The 16,245-nt window shown below is 46.1% G+C and overlaps 1 protein-coding gene and 1 long non-coding RNA gene across 4 annotated transcripts in view; one reads left to right on the top strand and one right to left on the bottom strand.

Annotated features, from left to right (window-relative positions):
- Positions 1–16: 16 nt before the first annotated feature.
- LOC147576671 (uncharacterized) lies at positions 17–7,035 on the top strand. Its single transcript, XR_015241026.1, has 3 exons — positions 17–462; positions 4,836–6,456; positions 6,547–7,035. It is a non-coding gene; the product is annotated as an uncharacterized LOC147576671 (long non-coding RNA).
- A 7,116-nt stretch (positions 7,036–14,151) lies between these two features.
- SCUBE2 (signal peptide, CUB domain and EGF like domain containing 2) overlaps positions 14,152–16,245 on the bottom strand; it is a 64,692-nt gene continuing 62,598 nt past the window's right edge. For all 3 annotated transcript variants that reach the window (XM_086678029.1, XM_086678031.1, XM_086678030.1), the window contains 2 exons: positions 15,156–15,235; positions 14,152–14,464 (listed from right to left, as the gene is read on the bottom strand). In XM_086678029.1, the coding sequence (XP_086534155.1) occupies positions 14,312–14,464; positions 15,156–15,235 (233 nt within the window). In that variant the 3' untranslated portion in view covers positions 14,152–14,311. The remainder of the gene's footprint in view (positions 14,465–15,155; positions 15,236–16,245) is intronic.

The following is a 16,245-nucleotide window of genomic DNA, read 5'->3' as shown; positions in this document are numbered from 1 at the left end:
GCGCGCGAGGGGCGGGGCCAGCGGAGCGCCCCCGCCCTGCTCACGGCTCCCCAGCGTCCGCGGGCCCCTGCGGGTCTCTGAGGCACCTCATTGAAGGGAAGGACCGGCGACAAGGGGTGACGCTGGCTGAACTGACTCAGAGTGCCGAGGCTCTACCACGGCCGCTTTATCCCACCGCCCTCTCCTGTTGCGGGTGCCCCGCATCCCCTGGACCGGGATAGGGTGTGGGGGCCCCTTGGTGGAGCAGCCTCTCCCACCCCAGCAGCCGTAGCACCCGACTGCCGCTCACCTGGCCACGCCGTGGCGGACCCCGGGATCACCGCCAGCTGAGCCATACCCCAAGTCCCTCCGTCCGCGCCGCTGCTCGGCTTTGCAAATTCCCACCTCCGCGCCCCCTCCAGGAACCCCAACGTCCACAGCGCACTTCAGAGTTGGGATGGCTCAGGATTTCTGCAACTTCAGGTCGGTCCCCACCCACCAGGCCACGTGACTGGGGAGGGGGCAGCCCCTGCAGGCTGGCTGGAGCCGGCTTTCCGGGGACACCTCCCCCTCCCCCACCCCCTACTCCACCTCCTGGCACCCTCTGTCCATGTACCCGCATCCGCACTTGCGAGCCGGGGGGCGCAGGGCTGGCTGGAATCCTGAGAGTCAGCCTAGGGCTGAGAAGTGGCAATGGCTCTCGCCTCCGCGCTACTGCACAGGAGTGCATGGTGCCCCACACCTGCTCTTCGGAACACCGGGGAGAAAAGCACCCCTAGGGCTTACCGTCGGAGGGTCTTTCACTCTCCAGCATGCTTCCGAGAGCAATCGGAACTCGGTGTTCTTTGTGAGTCCTTGATACTCTCAAGCCATTCTAATGAGCCTTTCAGGCATCTGGCTTCTGGCCTCTACCTTGCGACTTAAGACAAACCACACTTCCACCCTAGAAACCACCGCCACTACCCTCTCCCACCTTGTCTGACAGGAGCAGATACGAAGCAGAAAGATCAGCTCTACGAAGAGAACCAACAAAAGTAACAATAACGACATTAACTGAGCTTTTACTGTGTGTCAGGTGCTGGCATAAATACTTAAAATGCGGTATTTCATGAAATCCTGGTAACAGCTTATGAGATAGTATTACCTATTATTCCCATTTTACAGGCAAATGCCGGAGACCTCCTAACTGCTCTCCTGAATGTTCTTTGATTCTCTTCTAATCCATTGTTCTTTGCTGCCAGAGTAAACCTTTCAAACTACAAGTGTGTTAATCTCACCTCTCTGTTTAAAGACCACAAAAAACTGTCTATTGCTCTTAAGACCCACATTCTTGCATGGTCTGTCCCCACTTGGGTCTCCAATCTGCACTTCTTCTGCCTCCTGAACCTTCTTCCCGTTCCTTGGAGGAGCCATTCTCCTTGCCACATGGCCTACCCTTGAATATCCTGTTCTCTCTGCATGGAATGTCCCTTCTACCCTGTTCAGTAAACAGACCTCAGCTCCATTATCATTTCTTTAGGAAAGCCTTCTCTCAATTCCCAGAGTGGGTGAATTTTCCCTAATTATATGCTCTACATCTCTCCTGGACTTTTTTTGTGTGTCTATGTGGTAGTAGTGGGCATCTTATTGGTTGTTTGATTAATATTTATCTTCTTTACTAACTGTAAGCTCTAAGAAGGCAACTGAGTCTATTTTTTTGCTTACCATTAAATCCCTAGCACAGCACATACAAGGTGCTCAATAAATACTAGTGTAAGTATGGCAAGAAGTTAAGGTCTTGCCCAAGGAAGGCAAGTGGCACAGCTGGGAAAGACTGCCCCCAGAACATGTGCCGGACTTCCCAGACCTGGAAGGACTGGGTTTCAACTCATGAACCTGCTTCTTACCTTCCATTCCTGTCTTCAACACTTGTCCTAGATTCACAGCTCACAGCCTGCTTGTGGGAAAAGAAATCCAGAAGTCCGGAAGGCTACTCACCTGGCTTCAAGAAAGCCCCTGCCCCCTAGCCCCATTTATTAAGGGCAGGATCTCTTGGAGGGAGGGGCAAAAAGGAGGTGGGATTGCAGCTCACCTTCCAGTCCTTTGGTATGCTTCCAGTAGTGAACAACAGTGGCTGCCCTGGCCCCTTCTGTCCTGTTGCCTGGATTCCTGCCTGGTCACTCCTCCAGGCATGAATCACCCAGGGAACAGTGAAAGACAGCCTTGCCTTGTCTCTCTAGGACAGGTACCTCTGACTGGGCAATGCATCAAGGCAGGTCCAACAGTGAGGGCCCCTGGGGCTTAAGCTGGGACAGCTACTTTCCTCTGGGAGGAAGCCAGGCAGGCAGATTCCAGCTACCACTCCTTAGGCAACTAACTCAGTCTTGCAGCCCTTTTGCTGAGGATGGCCCAGTGGAAGTAAGGGGCTCCTTTTATAGCAAGATTCCCTGCTCCCCCTCTGGGAACACCAGGAAGCTGAATGTCTCTGATTGAACTGGAATTTGTCCATATCAAGTGTTGCTGAAAACTAAACAGGACTTTGGCTGGAGCTAGGGATCTTTTTATGAATGCAGAGCTCTTTGCTATAATGGGATTTGTGTTCTGCAATTGGATCTGTGGCCAAACCACAATTGGTCCCCTTATCTCTTAGAGATCATCCTCAGCCAGACTGATAGCATCACTTCACTTAAGCATGGGTCAGTGTAGTGAGGCTAGCCTGCACATACACTATGAGTTTCTGCAAACTGCAGCCTGGCTGCTCTGTTTGAGGAGTATCATCCCTGGTGAGTTTATCCAGTTTTCCCAAATGACTATGAGAAAGTCACTTCCTGCCTCTAAGCCTCAGTTTCCTTATCTGTAAGATGAGTACAGTAAGATTGCATATAAAATTAACCTTTGTGAACTCTGGAGGGCTTTACCGACAGAAAAGATCATTAATTCTCCATATAGCCAACCTTCCCTGCCCTATTGGCCCATCTTGGAAGAAGTATAATGTAATTCTTAAAAACAACTAGGCTTGAGGGGCACCTGGGTGGCTCAGTCGGTTGAGCGTCCTACTTTAGCTCAGGTCATGATCGTATACAGTTCATGGGTTCAAGCCCCGCATTGGGCTCTGTGCTGACAGCTTGGAGCCTGGAGCCTGCTTTGGATTCTGTATCTCCCTCTCTCTCTCTTTGCCCCTCCTCTGCTCATGCTCTATCTCTCTCACTCTCAAAAATAAATAAACATTACAAAAAATTTTAAAAACAACTAGGCTTGAATCCCTGCTCTGCCACTTACCAGCTATATGACTAGTAAGTTACTTCACCACTGTGTTTTAGTTCCTCATCTAGAAAGCAATGCCAGTAACATCTCTGTCTCAGGGCTGCTGTGAGGATTAAATAAAATAATACACATAACACATTTTGGCACAGAGTAAAGGCTCAGCAGAAGGTAGTTACCATAGTTGTCACTTGAGACAGACTCAGGAAAACCCATAGGTTGCTAAGTCTCAGAGTGGGCCCTGACCTATGCCTGCTCCAAGCCTTTCTATAAAGCTCCAGGCAATGCAATTTGGACCTGCGCATCTTATACCTTCTCTGGAGCCAAGGCCTCCTGAGGCAGGGGCTGGCCAGCTCTCTTCCTGTCCATGGTGCCTCTGGATTCTGAATTTACCATTCATATGGTTCTGTACTAAAGTTCCCTGCATCTTGCCTTGGCTATTGTAGAGGATTAGTCCTTGAAAAGTGTATTAGACAAATTGATGCTGTTTCAATCAGGATTTTATTTGTGTTGTTCTTATTATAAGTGACAGAAGCCCTACTGAAAATTTCTTAAACAAAAGTGTAAACCTTTGGGTCCTCTTATTTAAAAGTGCAGGGACTTCAGGCATGGCTGGATCCAAGGGCTCAAATGACATCACCACTCTAGGCACTGAGATGATGCCACCGTAGGTAGGCTCTCCCTGTCTTGTGACTGTCAGCAGCTCCCAGTTTATAATCTGTTCTCCCAGCACCCCTCCTTTGAGTCTTCAGCTAATAGGAAGACCTTTGAGAATGGGGTATAGAAAGAGTGCTGGGGCCAGGAGACCAGAAGAGTAGATGAGAAGAGTAGAGGAGAAAGTGGAGATTTCTAAAGAGTTTTTATCCCCCTCTTTCCCACCTATGCATATTTTGCTCTGACTTTGCCCTTGGGCACCCCTGGAAGTAATGGCTACTGCCCAGAACCCCCTTTGCTCACCACCCCCATCCTTATAGCTGCAGAGTCTGCTTTCTCCTCTGGTGCCCTCCACCCCACCCCAACTCCCTCTGTCAGGAAGATTCTTCAAACACCTGTCCACTGCAGGTACCATATGTGTGCCAGGATCTCTGGCTACACAGAACCCATGACTTGGCACACAGCCCCAAAGATTATGTCTACTTTGGCAGGTTAAAGCAAAGATGAGATATTTCTGTCTTCTTCCTTCGGAGTGATTCCCAGCATCACCGTAGCCTCATAGAAACAGGGCTGATGGCAGCCCTGCTGGTGTTTTCCAAAGTTGGCTAGGTCTTTTGGATTCATTCCTGTTAGCAATGATTTTGTTTCATTTCCTGGGATAAGGACAGGCTGTGACCTCAAATCAGACAGCAAAGAGGAGAGAAGGAGGGAGAAAAAAATCTCAGTATCTGAAGCAAGAGTTTCTGGGGGAAAGAGGGGAATCTAGGCTTGGCTCCAAATCTGGCTCTGCCACCTGCTCACTGTGGAACCTTGGCCAAATTACTGCAGCTCTCTGAGCCTCAGTTTACCCATCTGGCAGGGCTCTGAGTGGTTTAAATAAAATAACATGTAAAGCACAGGGCCTGGCACAAAGTGAGCCCCCAATAAATATGAGTCCTCTTTCCCTTTCATTCCCTCTCCAGGACTGCAGAGAACTTGGAGAAAGATCAGCCCTCCAGAGGCCACTAGAGAGCTCTTCAGTCTGGAAACAGACCTCTGAAGATGGCAAGCCTCTCAGAATGCAGCCTAGGCCTGACCTGCCTGCTCCCAGCCGAAGGCAAGAAAGCTGCAGGGCAGCTCACTCTGGTTACCTCTGCCTGCCTCAGGCACACAGAGGCTCTACTGCTTTCCCCACAGTAGCTAAAAAAATTCCTTGGGTGTGACAGCGAGAGGCCAGTGGCCCTTGCTGAGCAAGTCCAAGGCCAAATGGGGCAAATAGTATAGGAGACACAAAGCGCCCTATGGAACATGTATAGGCACTTGGGTGTGCAGACATCTACACACCACACACACACACTCATACAATATTTACTCTGACCTATTTTCACACAGCTCTGCACGGCCCATAGAGAAAAGTCATTTGTGGTTATTTGTAAATGATTTCAAACTTACAAAAAGTTGCAAAAATGAAAACAGTCTAAAGAACAGCTCTATATCCTTTAACCAGATTATTAACATTTTACTCCATTTGCTGTATCATTTGCTTTTCCCAACACACATAACACACTTTTTTTTCTGAACCACTTGAGTATGAGTTACCTATATCATCACCCTTTACCACTAATATTTCATTGTGTATTTTCTAAGAAGAGGGATTTTTCTCTTATGTAACCACAGTATAGATATAAACTTCTTGAATTTACATGGATATAACATTTTTATCTAACCTACTGTTCATATTCCAGTTTTATCCACTGATCCAATAATGTTCTTTGTGACATATTCCTCCAATATAGGACCCAGGCTAGGGTCAGGTATTGTATTTGGTTGCTGTGTTTCTTTAGCCTCCTTTCGTCTGGAATAGTTCCAAAGCTTTGTCTTTTATGACATTGACATTTTTGAAGAATTCAGTCTTCCATATTATAGAAAAAAATTATTTTACAGAGATATATAACCTTTTAAGGAACAGACTTTTCCAAAGTGGCTACACTATTTTACATCCCTGCCAGCAGTGTATGAGAATTCCAATGTCTCCACATCCTCAACAACACTTGTTATTATCTGACCCTTTAATTGTAGCTATCTTAGTGGGTGTGAGATCGTGTCTCATTGTGGTTTTGATTTGCATTCCCCTAATGGCTGATGATGGCAAACATCTTTTCATGTGCTTATTGGCCATTTATTTATCTTCTTTAGAAAAATAGCTGTTCAGATACTTTGCTCATTTTTTTTATTTGCCTTTTTATGATTGAGCTGTAAGAGTTCTTTATGTATTCTAGCTACAAGACCCTTGTTAGATATATGATTTGTAAACATTTTTCCCCATTCTATGAGTTGCCTTTTCACTTTCTTGATGGCATTTTTTAAAATGCAAAAGTTTTAAATTTCATTAGTGTACAAGTTGTTTTTCAACTCCTCTCCCTTTTTAAAAATGGAGTATTCTTCATTTTGTTTGTATCTGAAATTTCTTTGTATTGACATTGAGGCTTTGCATTCTTGGCCTGAGTACTGTATAGGTGATGGTATGTTCTTTCAGGGGATGTGGAGCCATGTGATGTCCTTATGCCTTTTACTGGAGATGATAATTCTGAACATCTGATCAAGGTATTGCCTGATTTCTCTTCTGTATAATTACTAGAATTTTTTTGTCCCCCATTCATGACTTTTTAAAAGATGAAATTCTCTCTTTTCCAGGTTGTCTATACTCCATCAGCACATTTGAGTTCGGTGCTCTCCCAGGCACGTGTTGCGTGGTGGTCACACCCACGTTGGCCAGGCCTGTGTCCTCATGTCTCATCAGGGACTTTGTCCTGCTGATCGTGAGGGCTCAGATTCCTCACTCTTTTCTTTTGGGCCCCGAGTTCACATCCTGGCCTAGTGAGTCTCTTTGTAGGCTTGATTTGCCTACAACCCTGATTACTGCCTCTCTGGAGTTAGAAGTTGGACTTTGCCATGTTGGTAACATCAGATTCGAGATAGACATTTCTGGAGAATGTGTTATCCTGGACTCAGCAAGATGTACTGACGTCCTCACACATCAGGGGCTGAAGACTGGAAGTAAGGAAAGATGAAGGACAGACAGGCCTCTGTGCGGTGTGCTGTTCCTGACCTGAGAGCAGTCTGAGGAGATTGGACAAGGCCGTTTCACTTTCCCTGCTCAGGAAGATAAGGGTTTTCAGAGGTCCTGTGACTAAAGGACCTTGTGTTTCAGTGAGATGGGAGAAACCAGCACAGTGTGAACCCATTTAAAAATAGATTTGGGATTTAGGCTGACCCATGGGGTGGTTGGAGGGCCCAGCACACCCTCCAGTAGGTGACCAATGGCGGACACCTCCCGCCATTGCATCTCCTGAGGTGGGCACATCTGCTGGCCAGAGATTTGCTTGTTGGACTCACCTGAGTCCTCTTTCCCATGGTGCTGACATGGCTGGCGCTCCAGGGCCCTGGCTCCCCTGACTACTCACTGAGCTAAGTTAAGTGTCTCCTGGCTCTGGGAGGTGCTCTGAGGTGCTACACCCCATCCTCTTTCCTATTATTGTTTCCTGCCTTGTCTTCTGAATGTTCAAATAAACCCAGCAGATGTTAAAAAAAAAAAAAAAGTATCTTGAATTTAACTTCTCAAGTCTTCAGAAGTGGGAAATAATGGTGATGATAATAGTTAACATTTACTGAGCCCTTCCTACATTCCAGGCAGTATTCCAAGAGTTTTCCATGAGGAACTCATTTAATTCTCACAACAACCCTATCCAGTCAGTGTACATACCATATGAGGAAACTGAGGCACAGAGAGGTAAAGTGACTTGTGCAAGGTCGCACAACTATTAAGTGGCAGAGCTGGGATACCAATCCAGGTACTGCAGAGGACATAATAGGAGTCCTGGAGAAAATGAGCATTAGGAAACACTCTTAGAGAAACCTTTCACTAAGATAAACAGAGAGAATGCATTCATAAAGAGAACTTTGGGAATTCTGGGAGGGGGGATATTGGATGACTGATGCTGCTTGAGTCACATCAGTTCCTTACTGGAAGTCCTCAGTAAGGATTTACCAGGCCTCTGATACCTGCATCCACATCACCTAAAATTCCGGCTTGGGTACCTTTGTGGCTGCTGAAAGCTCCCTTCCTCAAGCCAGGTCACCTGGATCTAACATTGGTATTCTGGACACACATTCTTGCTTTGTCGCCATTACCATCCTGCTATATCATCCAGTTTTATATGTTGGACAGATATCATGCACATGCAGCTGCATTGGCAGTGTGTGAAAATGACCAGTTTGTGGTCACACAGTGAGTTACCCACAAGGCTGCGGAGGGCTGAGCACAGAAGACCTGGCCAGGGTTTACCACAAGCTCACACCCTTTAACTGCCACACTGTCTTGATGTTACACATTGCTGGGCTCTGTCCTCCCTGGGCCATTAGTTTCATTTCCTGCTCAGCAGCTATTAATTCTTCTTTAATCACAAAGTGTGTATAATAAGGCAAAGCCAGGGGCACCTGGGTGGCTCAGTTGGTTTAGTATCTGACTTCCGCTCATGATCTCCTGGTTCGTGGGTTCAAGCCCCACATTGGGCTCTGTGCTGACAGCTCAGAGCCTGGAGCCTGCTTCTGCTTCTGTGTGTCTTTCTCTCTCTGCCCCTCCCCTGCTCATGCTCTGCCTCTCTCTCTCTCTCTCTCTCTCTCATAAATACTTTTTTAATTAAAAAAAAAATAAGGCAAAGCCAGCACCAAAGCCCATTTGAGGTAGGTTTGTATTTCTGCTTTTTGCACTGTGTAGGGAAAAGACAGAAAATTCCAAACTGTGCTTCAAAGTTATCCTTCAGTCCTAGTGTAGACTATAGGATCAGAGGACAGTCCAAGGTCAGGGGTATGGTAGCTCCTGGAACTACATGTGCTAAAAGATTTCACAAGATTACAATATGGGGATTCTCCCCCCTCATTCTTTCAACTCCTTTTCCCTGCTGTCTCAGCAGTATATATCCAACCTAGCATGGTGCCTAGACCATTAACAGTGAATGAATGAATGAATGAATGAATGAGGTGTGTGTGTGTGTGTGTTTGGACATGATTCAGAGCACTGTTGACAGTTTGAAAAGACCCAACTCAATGACTTCCCACCTGGTCATTAGTCATTAGGCCAGGCAGAGATAAGGAAAAGATCTAAACAGATACATTCTGAGGGCTGTATTAAACAACATGCAATCAGTCACAGCCCTGGTCCACAACATCTCACTGGTAACATTTTGCCTTGAATTGTGGCCATTTAAACTCCAAAGCAGGGGGGTGAATGAGACACTGATCTATTCCATTTTACAACCACTAGGTGGTGCCTGCTCTAGAAATTACAAAATGGCTTGTTCACAACTTGGAGCTCTGGTCAGCCTGGCATGAGATGAAATGTCAAGTGCTTGCTGGGTGCGTAGGGGAACTTGCCAGGGCCAGCACTGCCATGGTAGGCTTCAGGAGCGAGTGCCCTGGGAGAAGCTTGGATTCATGACTCCAACGATGAGCTCACCCTATCTAAAATAGCAACTCCCTCTCACCACCTATTCATCCTCTACCATTTTACCCTTCTTTATTTCCTTTAAACAGTTACCACACTTGACTTTGCTATTTATATTTATTTATTTTCTGTCTCTCTCCATTAGAATCTAAACACAAAAGCAATGACTTTATTTTGCTCACTACAGCACACCAGCTCCTACAGTACTTAGTAAGCGTGCAAGAAATATGTTGGATAAATGAATAAATGAGTGAACACATAACAAATAATTATTAGTAACTCATATCTGTAGTAGCATTCCCCTAATGAGATACTCTGAAAACCAAATAATGCTAAGTTACTGTCATTATTTGCAGTAGGTGAATTTGTGACCTTTTATTCAGCTTTTAAAGCAGCCTCCCTGAGAATTAGAGTGGTTTCACTTTCTAAATCTATAATTCTATTTTGATCCTACTGTGTTCTCTGGAAAGTGATCCCCACTGAGTAGTTAGGTCTTTGTGACTGTCTATCACAGGAACAGCCTTCCTGGGCCATCAGGTCCTTGAGGATGGTCTCCTGCAGGCCAATCAGGACTACCTGAAGGGAGAAGGAAGCAGGGAACCACACATACTCAGGAAACCCAAGCTGGGTTCACAGTCCCCTGGAGTAGAAGATGCCACAGAAAGGAAGCCTCACCAAGGCTTCTCACTTCCTATGGATGGGCCCCTAGTGGCCACACGTAGGGCCTGGATTCCGAGGATGGCTTGCCAAGCAAGGAGGCCATAGATAACAAACCTCCCTGAACTTGGTGAGGAAACTGCTTTACTCCTCATCTAATCCATTTGCCTCCCAAATACTGGCTAAGAGTGATATAGGCTTGGGTAAGGCTCTCAGGACTCACCCTGCTGTGTGAAAGGAAGCAGAGATGCTGACAGCCCTAGGAGGAGGCATGCCTTCTGGACTGAAGAGAGGATAGAGTCTGGGCTTGGTGTGGGTGCACTTTCCAGCACACGGGCCCACCCACTAAAGCAGCCTGCAGCAACAGCCCTGATGCTCTCCCCACAAAGATCTGCCTGAGGGCAAGTGAGTCCTTGCTTTGTGCTGTGCAGCCACAATCCCAGATTACCACATGACAATTTTAAAATCACCTGCAAGCCTAAATCCAGTGAATGCCTACAGACAACACATTTAACAGCTCAGAGAATGATTCAGAGGAAGCAATTTTCCACAGTGAAGATAATCATCTGGTAGTGTGAAAAGGCAAACACTCTTTTATTAGCACTGGAAACTCAAGGGAAACGTTGCTAAATCCACAAATGCAGCACTTAAGTAAATGGTTCAAGAACAATATCCACAGCTGGAAGGAAGGTCTTGTACAGATTTCACTTCCACTCAGTGTCCTCCCACAGAAAGAGCTCTCTTGGAGGGCAGGGGAAACAGCTCTGACCTCTTCCTGTTTACTTAACAAGCAGTTCCTCCAAGTCTTGGTCCTGTGCCCACACAGGGAATCCCAGAATTCGGAGCTCCCTGGTCCTTATGTACATACTTTTCCCAGGTGACCTCTACCTCATGTCTCATGTCTTTATTCTGTGATGTTAAAATTCATATTCCAGCACTGACCTCTCCTGGGGCTTCACAGAATCAATTGCCTACCTGAACTCTAGAGTGTGGATTCCTAAACAGGTACCTTATACTTGAAATGGCCCAAACTGAGCTCTCCTTTTCCAGTATCTTATTATTGCATAAGAAATCACCCCAAAACCTAGTGACGGAAAAAACAATAACCATTGATTTTGCTCATGAGTCTGCAATTTTGGTATGGCTTGATGGGAACTGCTCTGTGAAGTACTAGCTAGGGCGGCTGGACATGGCGCTGGAGAATTCACTCCCACATGGCTCACTCACATAGTTTTACTTGCTGTCACCTGGGAGCTCAGCTGGACTATGGGTGGGGGGCCGTGGTTCCTCTCTGCATGGCTGCTCCACAGGCTGTGGTGACTGAGTTCTCAGTGGGAGCAAAAGAAGTGGAAATTGCCAGTGTCTGAAGTCCTGGGCCCGGGAACTGGTAAAATGTTATTTCTGCCACACTAAACTGGGGAAGCAGTCACAGAGCTCCAAGTTAAGGGGAGGGTCAAAAGACCACCAACTTTCCATGGAAGAAGCATCAAAGAAGTTGTGGACATGTTTTAAAACGGTCACATGTCCCAGACTCTCTCTTCCTGTGGTCTCCTCCAGCTACCAGTTGCTCAGGCAAGTAGGAGGCCTCTTCGGTTGCTGCCTTTCCCTTCCTCTCCATCCAATCCTCATGCGAATTCTTGACTCTGCCCCAAAACATGCCCAGAAACTATTCTCACATCTCCACTTCTACAACCTTAACCCAGACAAACTCATCTCCTACCTGGATGACTGCCTGGTTGGTTACAATAGTTTGTTAATGGCTCTCTGCCTCCATGCCTTTTTCTGAAATCTATTCATATAGTAACCAGAACGATCTTTTACAAACATAAATCAGGTCATCCCACTCCTCTGCTTAAACCCCTCTAAAAGCTTCACAACATATTCAGAATTAAACCCGAACCCCTCATTCTGGATTCCAAAGCTTGATGTGCTCTGGCTCCTGTCCAGTCCCCTGGCCTCACTTCATCCCATTTGCTTCCTCACTGGACTGTGACCCCCACACACACTGGCTTCTGCCTGCCAGCCTTTGCACTTGGTTTCCCTCTCTCTGGAGTACTCTTTGCCCTGACTGTTCCTGTCCCAAGACTGGTTCCTTCTGGCTATTTTCAGTTTGAAGTGTCATTTCCCCAGAAAGGATATCCATAATCCATAATTCTAAAGTAGTGACACAGTCATGTGTCACATTAACCTACAACATAACATTTAATGCTAGCTGATACTTTTTTGTGGTGATTTGTTTAGTCATTGACTATCTCCTCCCTCTAAAATGTAAGTCCCATGAGGGCAAGGACCCTGTCTGCCTTGTGACTGGGCGTCCCTAGGGCCTAGAACAGTACCTGGCACAGAGCAGAGGTTCAATAAATATTGATTGATTTAGTAGGTAGCAACAGTAGCCCCAGGCAGCCAGCCCACCACAACATCTCTCAGGGTGGTTGACGGGGATAGAGAGGAAGCTTAGGGAGGACCTCAGTTGCTCATGCTTATACCAGGAGCATAGCTCTCGTATGGGGTCTCAGCCCACAGTGCACTTCCATCCCTAGTCTTCCTGTGACCTCAGCAATACAGCATCACACAGTCATGAACATAGAGTTACTAACGTGCTTAGGACAGGATGGCACAGTTCAGCTCACCCCTCCTCCACATGGATCGGGTCACTGACTCAGGTTATATTACATTTGAATTTTCATCTTATGATGAGACTCAGAAATGTAGGCGAAGTCCTTGTATGACAAACTCCAAGTGCTTATTTTGATGATGATTGTAAAAAATGAAAATATTCACATTTTTGAAAAGCAATTTGGAAATGGGTATTTAGGACCCATGCAAATAAAGAAGAAAATTTGGATTAGGGTATTTTTTTTTAATCAATGTTGTACGTAGGTTAAAAAAACAACAACTGAGGTGAAAAGAGAGCTTCCCAATAGGCTCTGTTTTCTTTAAAAATATTTGCTAACCATTTTTTCGTACTTTGGTGTACAGAGTTAGTTTGTTACTGAAGTAACAAAACACTATAGGTGTGTGTAGTTCAGCCCATTCATTAGGGAAATGGCAGCTTGTTTGATAGGATTCTTTTTTTCTTCACTGTAATGAGATTTTTGCCTATGGATTTAAATTTTTACAAATTAAGTAATGTTGAAAATTCAAGATTCTGCAGAAGAAAATGATTGTGAGTCCCCACTGTGCCAACCAAATGTGATTCTGCAGTACCTGGAGACGGGGATTTGTGCAGCTGCTCCTGGTGGTGGTGTGGTGACTAAGAGAACGAGCCCACCCTTAGTGGTGCCGCTCACGTCCTCAGAGCTGCGGCAGTGCCTGACCTTGAAGAGTGGGCAAGGAAGGCAAACATAACCGTCTGGCTGCACAGTGGCCCACGTGGCCCTCAGACACCTGTGGAGGCAAGCCCACTGAGAAGTAGCACCCTTGGCAGTAGTGACTCAGGATCTGTGAAATCTCCTTTTCATAACAGTGGGTGATTCTCATCCGCCAAGGAGATCACATCCGGCCTGAACTCTCCAGGCCCTGATGCAGGGCCCAGTGGAGCATCTGAAGGCACAGCTGAAGGTGCTAAAACCAGCACTGTGCATTCGCTGCAGAGTGGAAGCTGGCAACTAGGAAGGCCATCGTCCATAGATCCACATTATTACATCTGTGGAAGTGCTTAGTTTTTATCTTTTTATTTCTAATTCTTTCTGCTTTAAGTATTCTTAAATGATCACTGCTCAGAACCCAGGGTCCTGGGATCAAGCTCTGGTCACACAGGCTGGAGAAGGCTATGGGGAAACAGAATCCTCCTTGGTCTCAGGTGGGTGCATGATGCCTGAAGGGCTCTCCCACCCTCCCTTCCTTCTTTCCTGCTCTGCCTGGTCACAGCATAGGTGCAGAGGGCTCCCTTAGGGAGGACTGTAAGGAGGAAGCTGAAGTTTCAGGTAAGGCAGCCCCTTCTGTGGACTCCTTTCCACCATGGCCCCCTTGAGGAGGAGTGAGAACCAGGAAGGACAGGTGAGTCTCACCTGAGCTGACTAACGTCCAGCTCAGCCAGCCCTTGATGTCCCCAAGACATCCACCCACCACAGTGAAAGATGGTGGGACTCACTGCCATTCATAGCCCATGTCCACAATGCTGGGAAAGAAAAACCAAGTTCAATTTACCAAAATATCTGTATTATCTATAAAACTTGAACTCTAATGAGTCACTGCTACTGGAGGCAGCGATATCCGACTATGTTGGCTGCATAGGCAGATGGCTGCATCCCAGCAGCCCACAGGCAGATCATGGCACTGAGTGGCACGTGGCCTGGCTCATTTGTAAGGCCTCAAGAACCTGGACACTTTGGAACGTAGCAATCGGATGAAAGATCTTGGGAACATCTCTCGGGATTCCTGGGCTGTGTACTTGAAATAGTTCTGGGGGTGGGCCAGGACATCAAACAGAGCTTTGATCAGCTTCTTATCCTAAAAAGAACACAAGTTTTGTTACTGGGCCAAAATACTTAAACATTCCAACATTTTGCCAATGGAACTATAATGTCCCAGTGTTGGACAGTAGGTTGCTGAGCTGAGAAACACTTAGTGAAAATTGTTTCCTCTGATTTTTATCTCTTTTCCAGTATTTATTTTCCCAAAGTATCTACAAAAAACATGGGTTACTTTTATAAAGGAAAGGGTAATAAATAAAAAATGGTTTTCTTTTTCTAAACCAGATGAGATGCAACACTGGAATCTGGGGAATATTTACAGGGTTAGTGAGATGGCAAGTGTCTGATAAGTACTTATAAGCATCTAAAATTTGGTGGACTTTAGGCTTGAAGGATAAACAAGGAGTCAATGATATTCAGTTATTTGGAGAGTGAACATGGAACCATGATTTGCCACTGGCCTGGATTTAGAGTAAGCAAGTTTCCCACTGTTCCTCCACGCATTTCCAAATTAAAAAAAAAAAAAATACAGTTTCACTTGACAACATTGAAGAAAGCCATCTGAATATTTTTTTTAATTAAGTCTGGTGAAGATATAAAACTGACCTCAGCCCAGAGCAGGCTTGGTGTCTGAAAGGTGGCAGCATGGAGCAAAAGGAAAACCTTCCTCCAGTGGTGCCTGGGAGCTCCATGGGTGACTGCAGCATCCACCTTCACTACGTACTCACCTTAAGTATTTCCTGATGGTTCTCAGATGCATAGAGCCTGCCATCTCGAACTATATCTTCAATGAGCTCCTGGTAGTCCTCTGTTGGAATAAAGGACATGATTGACATTCATGGGATTTAGTTATTTCCAAACTCACTCTTTCTTTCATTTTTAAATAAGGTTCTGAGAAATGCCTCTTCTGCAGCTGCTATCAGAATAGTGACCGCTGTGATACTGAGAAGGTGATCAGAAGAGAACTTCCACAGACTCCCACATCCTCTCACCTACCAGCCTCTGCACCCACCTCTTCTGTTCCATCTTCCCTTGGATGAACCCTCTGTGCATCCAGTCAACACCCTTCCTCCACTTTTTCCACTGGCTCCATCTTCTCTCACCAAGTCAAGGGCATTGTTCCAGTACTTCTGCCCTTTCTTTCCTACATGATGACATTTTCTCTCTCTATTGGGCCTTCCCCATCAGCATGTAAACATGTTATTATGTCTCCAATCCCAAAAAAGTCCCCCCCTTGACCTCATTTCTCCCTCAGCTTCCATCCTACATTTCTGCCCTCTTTGTTGCAAAACTACTCAAAAGAATTGTCAACTCAGTCTGAGTTGACAACTGAGTTGTCAACTCAGTCAACTCAGTCGACTCAGTCTCTAGTCACCCCTCCTCCTCGATCCACTTCTTCACTCAGCTTCTGGGATACCATGCTTTCAGGTTTTCCTCCTACCTCACTGGTCACTTTGCCTGAAGTTCCTTTGCTATTCTTCCTCCTCTCCCTGACCTCTTACTATGGGAGGGTCGCAGGGCTCAGAGCTTGGTTCTCATCTCTTCCGTCTATACTTGCTCTCTGGTGAGTTCACCAGCTTCAGGGCTTTTCTCTTCTTCTCTACTTTTCTCCCTTCTGTCCTCCCTTTTTTCTCTCTGCCCTTGTATTATGTAAAACAATCAAGCTTCTTAGTACTAAGCAAGACTCTTCTTTCCTTTTTTCCTCTTTTTTTTTTTTTTTGGAGGGGATGGGGAGAATTTTATTGGTTAAAGAGGGAAGAAAAGCTATGTTCATTTTCTTATTAGTTAATTTTTGGTGCTGATGTACATAGTAAATGC

The sequence above is a fragment of the Puma concolor genome, chromosome D1 (assembly GCF_028749965.1).
Source record: "Puma concolor isolate L17-30 chromosome D1, mPumCon1.1.hap2, whole genome shotgun sequence".
Taxonomy (NCBI): Eukaryota; Metazoa; Chordata; class Mammalia; order Carnivora; family Felidae; genus Puma; species Puma concolor.
The sequence above is the reverse complement of the archived record's forward strand: the minus strand, read 5'-3'. Positions and strand labels throughout refer to the sequence as shown.